Source organism: Eurypyga helias, unplaced genomic scaffold (assembly GCF_000690775.1).
Source record: "Eurypyga helias isolate BGI_N326 unplaced genomic scaffold, ASM69077v1 scaffold32609, whole genome shotgun sequence".
Taxonomy (NCBI): Eukaryota; Metazoa; Chordata; class Aves; order Eurypygiformes; family Eurypygidae; genus Eurypyga; species Eurypyga helias.
Window position 1 is genome coordinate 10,858 of NW_010274539.1, and position 7,321 is coordinate 18,178.

The 7,321-nt window shown below is 56.7% G+C and overlaps 1 protein-coding gene across 1 annotated transcript in view; it reads right to left on the reverse strand.

Annotated features, from left to right (window-relative positions):
- Positions 1 to 7,321, reverse strand: part of TP53BP1 (tumor protein p53 binding protein 1) — a gene marked incomplete at its 5' end in the record, with an annotated part of 25,242 nt that overhangs the window by 8,791 nt on the left and 9,130 nt on the right. The window contains 5 exons of the mRNA XM_010159841.1: positions 229 to 727; positions 1,816 to 1,908; positions 3,046 to 3,109; positions 3,626 to 3,859; positions 4,252 to 4,371. Of these exons, the coding sequence (XP_010158143.1) occupies positions 229 to 727; positions 1,816 to 1,908; positions 3,046 to 3,109; positions 3,626 to 3,859; positions 4,252 to 4,371 (1,010 nt within the window). The remainder of the gene's footprint in view (positions 1 to 228; positions 728 to 1,815; positions 1,909 to 3,045; positions 3,110 to 3,625; positions 3,860 to 4,251; positions 4,372 to 7,321) is intronic.

Genomic DNA, 7,321 nt, shown 5'->3' on the forward strand with positions numbered 1-7,321 from the left:
AAAAGCCCCCCCCAGCTTGGGAGAAGCAAGTATCTCCATAATCATGGAGACATTTACTTCTCGGCCTTGTGCTGCCCACCCCGCGCTGGCACAGTGTGCCAGCTCGCACCACCGTCGCTTGAAGATGGGCGTTCGGCTCTTTCCGACAGAGACCCCTCTGCAAGTGGATTCACTGGCTGAAGGGCCCTCCACGGCTCTGAAGCCATACAGTGAACACCTGCAGCCCACCTGACTGTGCAGGGAGTCGGTGTCCTCGCCAGAGGCGTTGGCAAGCTTGTCCCCACTCTCCTCAGTCTGGATGTTGGCGTCTTGTTGCTCAGGTCTCTGCCCAGACATGCTGGTTCCCACTTCCACCTGCCTGCGGATTTCTCCTGACGTCTGTGTTGCTGCCGTAACAGTTACCGGGGTGGACCGACAGTCTGCTGTAGCTTGGACCCCTTGATTCTTGGTGTGTGCCCACCTCTCTCGGCTCTCATCCATCGTCACCGCCTTACTCGATTTCTTCTGCATCCCTCTCCCCTCTCCTGGCTGAGCGCTTACAGGGCCGGTCCCCACAGACGCCCCAGCCTCTGCACCAGGCTGCTGACGGCCATCCCGCTGCGTCCTCTCAGGAACCAGGACCTGCCCACCACCGTCAGCCGCCTTGTGCTGCTGGGACTGCCAGCCACCGGCGTTTTCATGTACTCCAGCATCTTCCTGCGACCCAGGAAAACCGAACAGATTCCCCCTGCAAATCAGTTATACGCAGGTCAGGGTGACTGGTGAAAAAACGAGACAACCACCATGCTGCCACGCGGGCGAAAGCACTATGAAACTCCGACCCTGGCCGTCGTTCAGTTGCCTCTGAGCGCGGCGAACCCGGGGAGTCTCCCATCACAAAACCACTCCCCACCGTCTCTCCAGGGGTTCACACAGCAGCAAGGACGGCCAACGCCTGTAGGAACCAGGCGCTGTTCCCACCACTACCAAAGCAATCGCACTCCAGGCGCAGGCCCTAACCAGGCAGCGTCTTTGCAGAAGCCATGCCGCCTGGGAGCGGCTTCAGCGCTTCTCTGCCTGGACACTGGTACCCACACCTGGCATGAGGAGGCAGAGCACCAGCACAGATGCTGTCCAGTGCTTTCATGAGACCTGTCTGCCCTGTCCCGGTGCTGCCAGGCGCTATATGGGACTGTGCACTGAGCCTTACTACAGGCATACGTTCGGCTGCCCTTGTGCTCGTGGGAGCTCTGGGCAGCAGCTGCCTTCCATCCTGGCTGTGCATCGCCCACCCCGCAACTCCTGCTCATCAGTGTCTTCAGCGTAACTGCTCAGCGCTCCTGAGACACAGGTTACTCCTTCTGCACAGACCAAGACCTCACTGCCCTGTCGAAGGACAGAACGGAAACCACTGAAGAAGCAGGTTTCTACACCTGCTCCTCCAGCCGCACCCTACACTCTGCAGCAGGACAGCCAAAGCGACCAGAAGCAGCAAAACCAGAGGGACCCGGAAGGGAGACCATGCAGAAAGGGTAACAAACACGCTACAGCAGAAGATCATGGAGCAGGAAAAAGAAAAGGTATTTAAAGCAGCTGGAAGTCCGATTTCCATTCTCTCAAGCCCCAGATTTCACCGAAGCACTTCGGCCAGCTGGAATCGCATCGCTGCTCAGTCAAAAAGACACAGAGAGACAGTACTTTTCATACTTACCCCATTGTCCCCAACCTTCTAAGTCACCCAAAGACAATGACTTAGTGCAATTTCTTTGATGCAGAAAATGCACACGTGCACATAAATCCAACCAGGACTGGCAGGCAAAGACTGTGAGGAGTTACCTAAACGGAGAAGTGGAAAGACCATGACCTCTGGCCTCATCCTCTCGACGAACTTCACAGACACGACTAAACACAGATGATGCTTTCTGGGAGCTAGCAGTGCAGATTTAAAACAAACAAACAAACAAACAAGCATCAGGGAGTGGGAAAATCCCTTATTCAGCAAAACAAGAGTTCTCTAGGCCCTTGGGAAAGCAAGAGCTGGCACCGAGCTTGCCAAGCTGTACAGCCACAGACGAGCGAGGTGCTCAGTCTCAGAGGTCACGGGACAAGCTGCAATGGCGTTTCCATCCCTGACAGCCAACGGCAGCATAATGATTCCAGGAAGTTAGTGTGGAAACCCGCAGTGCCATTACGAGTTTCAGCATCTACCATCGCCAGTACCCGCCAGGGAGCACAGTTAGACCATTTACGGCTTGCTTCCCAGGGTCTTCGTGACACCGCGAAGGTACAGGGAACGGCAGTCATAAAGCCCCCACTGAGAGACCAAGTTCAACCTGGACCTCCAAAGGCATCCAGGACCCCCTCAGCCAGCCAGGAACGACTCCACGCACCCTCAGCACTGAGGTGTGACTGCTAGCCAGCATGCAACGCCGTGACAAGAGACTGAGCTCATTGCAAACTCTTCTCACCGCCCCAAACCCCTGTACTTCATCCAGGTGACTCTCCTGACCAGTCTCAGGACTGCTCACAGCCGGCACTCTGCAGCAGCTACAGCCAAGCAGCGCTGGGGGCTAACTGCCACACGAGACGGATACACACAGATCAAAAGACCAAGGGAGTAACTTATGTCTTGGTCAACACGCTCAACTCGATTTCAGTGTGCCAGTGCCTGGTCACGCCTCTATCAGCTTCATATCAGAGAGAGGATTCTCCTTCAGAACTCACACTCTTTGCCAAGGACCCACAGTAAGGAAGGCAGCAGAAAACCACCTGTTTGAAATTTCAGGGGTGGACAGGGCAGACCTGCACTCGGGACTGCACACGGCATGGAATTCTGCTTCGACTACAATCAGGAGGCAAGTGCTGGCATCACTAGGAAGCCGCCACCTCCGGTGGAAGAGGAGGCGGGACGCCCACCCTGCCTATGTCCTTGCAACCTGCGCAGAGCCAGAGCTGCTGTCACGGCTACTTCTGCCTCTGCGCCTCTTCCTGCCTCCCGCTGGCAGGGCGTGAGAACAGGCCCTGCCCAGACCCTGGCGTCAGCTGCACAGCAAGCAGCCCAGGTACCTGGCAGCAGCCCCAGCAGCAGCAGATCCATCCGATCCATCCTTCCTGTCACCGGCCGCAGGCTCTGAAACAAGAAGGAAGGGAAGTAAGATTGTGGTGTTGCCCGGACAGACTCTCCTGCGCCCTCCCAGCACCCAGACTCATTGAAGAGAGGTTCTGCAAGGCCGGACAAAGGGTGCCCAGGCCCAACTTCTCACCACAGACTCGAGTTTCTGCAAGTTTTAGGCCATTACACTCTCGCTGTTGTAGCTAAAATGCTGTCAAACTTTTTTGTCCAGATTGTACTTTTAAAACCTTCCCCCCCTGGGTACAGTCAAACTCCAGTTCCTGCCCTGTGCCATCGCCACTACACGTGACAATTTCCAGTCTTCTGGAAAGACCTTTCCTCACAAGAGAGGCCCCTCCTCTCTCCACCCTTCCTTAGAGCACTGCAGAAACAGAGAACCGAATGCGTGACACCGCCCAAAAGGCAAGAGAATTGCAGCGACTCGGAGCCGGTCTCGGGGAGAGCCGCAGAGAGGCTCTGAGAGAGGGCGGACGTCTAGCAGGGCCTGTACGCTTCGTGGTTTCCTCCTCTTACTTTCCAAACTGAATGGCAGGGAATCCTCGCTCCCGTCGTTCACAGGGGTGACCAGGGTCATTCGCAGAGAGAGTTTTGCATCAGGCTCAGGAACTGCACCAGACTCCTCCTTCTCGCACATTTCCGACATGTCTGCTGATACCACCGCACTTTCCACGGTGACGTTGGTGCCCATCGTGCCCTCTGCTGTAACGTCACTAGTTGCTATAGTGCTCTCCGGACAACTGTCGTCCACTGAAAACGGAAAAAGAGAAGAAAAGTAAACTAAAAAGTAGCTACTGCCACTCACGCTGGGGGCCAGGTCCCAGTTCTCTGACGGTGCTGCACTGCAGCCAGCTGGCAGCAGCGCAGAGCGGAGACTCCTGTCCAGTGCCCAAACCATCCAAGTTCCGCAGCAGGGTACCACCCTCGGCTTGCAAGAGAACCGGTACTGCTACCCAAGCAGGAACACTCACTTCCCTTTCTGTATGCTCCCGACACGCAGGGAGCAAACCCCTTCATCAGAGAGTGTGGAGAACGTGTGGGGATGGGACAATCCCTCCCCAGGGACCAGCAACGTCTTTGGCCAGGGCAGGTTTGAGCTACCCCATCAAGAATCAGCCGCTTCCAAACAGGGCCAGACTCACCAATTGGGGTGCTGTGTCTTCTGGGTCCCATTTTCAGCTGGCCGAGAGGAGGCGGCGTTATACTGGTCAGGGGCTGAATGACGTCACCCTCCTTCGGCAACGCCAAGTGGAACGGGGCTCCTGCAACACGGAGCGTGCCGGGATTAGTCATGTCAGGGGAACCTGACGTTCTGATACCCCAAGTACAGGCTCACTGCGCTGCGGGAATGGGGAAATGCGTGACCCTGGCACTGCCCTGTACAAGACCACCCTGAGCAGTTCCTGATCTCAGGAGAGCGGCTCTAAGTGACCTTCCCACTGGATTCAGTGAGAATCCGGGCTGCGGCCAGCTCGACACAGCAGTCCCCAGTGTGGCTACATACCCCGACATGGAGGGGACGTTTACAGAATGCAGCTTCGCCTCAGACATGCTCAGGATTTTCCAGAGAGAAGGGGGGTGATGCCAGGAACGGAAGGAAGGTTGGGACAGAGCGCATTGGCAGAATTATGTGTTGTCGGAATTACACAGAATGATGCTTTTATCCCCAAATGGCCTGGGATAAAGGGTCAGCAGACACGCTTCAGATAGCGCCTGGGAGGCTGAACAATTTGTAGCAGGTAATCAAGGGTCAGGCAACGACAGCAGAAGTTTGCCCGGGAAGTATGCGTTAAGAGATACTGCGGTTCCCTCACCAGCCCCAGGCTGCCCCAGAAAGCTGCCCCCCCAGGGTGACCCCCTGCAGCCACTGACCAGGAAAGGCCACCTGCCCTTCAGTGGCACAGAATGATCCAACACTACCAAAGAAGAGGCCGTCCTGGTCCCCAGAGCATCTCAGCCCCTGGAACCCAGGTGTGTGCAACCTCCAGAATCTGTCGTTTCTTCCTCACCCGAAGAACACGGCATGATGCAGCCGCACCGCTTGCACCCAAAGCTTGCCCCACACACCACTGTGGGGGGCAGCTCCACGCTCCGGCTAAGATGCTGCTAAGACACATCTAAATACCAGAAGTGAAGAATTTCAATCTGCAGCTGACGACACCCATCCCGACTGACGGCCAACTCTGCGAGCTGCCTCCGGCCAACCCTGGGAGCTGCCTCAGGCACGCTCCTGCTTGGCGTGCTCCCGAAGCCACCGGCAACCCCCCAGCAGAGACCCCCCCAGCAGAGACTGCGCTGGATTGAAGCGTTGCGCTCTGGGCCAACTGCAATTCCCCACCCTCACGCTCCACATGGAAGCACTTTGCTGTCACCTTACGAAGGGAAGCAATGGTCAAGGCAGAGGATGTTAAGGAACATGAACCCAGAAGAGCTCCCAACCACCCCACCGGTCCCAGTGCGTTTGAGACGGGCACGAGGTCACACCGATGCAGTCGTGACAGCAGGTGCAGCGAGCAGCACTCCGCAGGCCACGGTAATGCGTGGGACTGCGTACTGGGAAAGGGGAGCTCTTAAATCGAAACAGAGACCCCATAAGTCCTGAAGTACGGGGACTTTCACACAACTAACCATGTCCTATGGCTCAGAGCAGCAATCACTGCAGACGCTGTCCTGCTGCCAGCGGCGTCAGAGCGCTGTGGCCACGAGGTGCCACACGCCTTGAGCAGGATCTGAGCTTTGTTCTGTCTTACAACAGGTCAACAGGTAACTCGGAGCAAAGTCCAGCTTGAAAACTGCCGTTATCTTTCACTGGAAGTGCCCAAACCTGTTGCACAAGCATCCCAATTTCTTCCCCAACCTCCCTGTAAGGCCTACAGGCTCCAGTACTTCCCCGTCGTTCTGTCTCAACGCCGGAGCCTACCGTCACCGTCAGCCTGTTCCTGTCTCGTTCCTGCTCACCAGCCCGTTCCACACCACTACAGGTTTCTCTTTCTCACACTTGTCAGCAAATCTGGGATTAAAACCGCACCCGGGTACTACACTCCATCCCTCTCCAGCCGTGTCTCCATCCAACACTTCGAAGTCACCTCACCTACTCCTGCTCCGACACAAAGAAACCTCTTCATCCTGCTCCTTCGTGCATCCTCCCACTTTGACCTTCCCGCGCTCCCGACGTCAGCAGGGCTCGAGGTCCCAAGGACTGAAGAGAAGGGGAAGGAACTGCGTAAGAACAAGCTCAAGAGGCTTTTGGGAAGAGGCAGCCAAAGCCGCCGAAGCCAGCAGCGAGGACCAGTTTGCAGCTGGAAACGTGAAACGAGTTCAGGGAATGGCAACAAAACCTGTTGGAGCGAGACTGGCAAGGGAAGGCTGGAGAGGTTCCAAAAGAACATGCAGCTCTTGAAAGGACCCAACAGCAACTGGCAAGGAAAACGGAAAAGGTACCTCGCTGACAAGGAACAAAGTTACTGAGGCCGGCATCAACCGAGCGTGCCTGGGGAAAAGGGCAGCTGAGAGCTCGAATGTTTCCATGCAGCGTATGACAGTCACCTCTCAAACCCAGAGAACAGGCGCACCGGCACACCGGGAGCACTGCCCTGCAGAGCAGATGGTGGGCTCGACAAAAACACCCTGAGCTCGGCACGGCAAGGGAAACCGGACCCAGCCCACAGCTTCAGTCCCACACCCCAAATCCCAACCTGGTCACTCTGAACATGCCGGATTGTTCTCCAACACCTTCACTGCCTGAGGTCTCATTTCATTCCCACGGCGCCACAGTCCCACTGATTCACCGCTGTAACCCCAGGGCTCTGGTAACGCACAGGGCGACCTACCCGGCTCAGCAGCGGGAAGTGAAATGACCCTCAAAGAACACCCCAGCCCCGTCAGGGGACGTGAACACAACCGTCACCCAGCTACAACCAACGCTTTCACACCCTCGGCTTCCAGTCAGCAGCTCCAGCAGGAAGTCCCCCCCCATCACTGTAAGAGGTGGAAACTGTCTCTCTGATCCCGCAGCTGACTGCAAGGTGACAGACCTCAACGGCGCTGTGATTTGAGACAGACCTCTCCCGACCCTCTGAGCTGTTTCTGTCGCACCGGACAACAACCTCTCCAAAGGAGCCAAGAGGCAAAGGCTCCACAGAACGAGCATCCGCGCTCCCGGGGGCACACAGCGCCGGCGGAAGGGACTCGGTGCATCGCAGCAGGACCTGC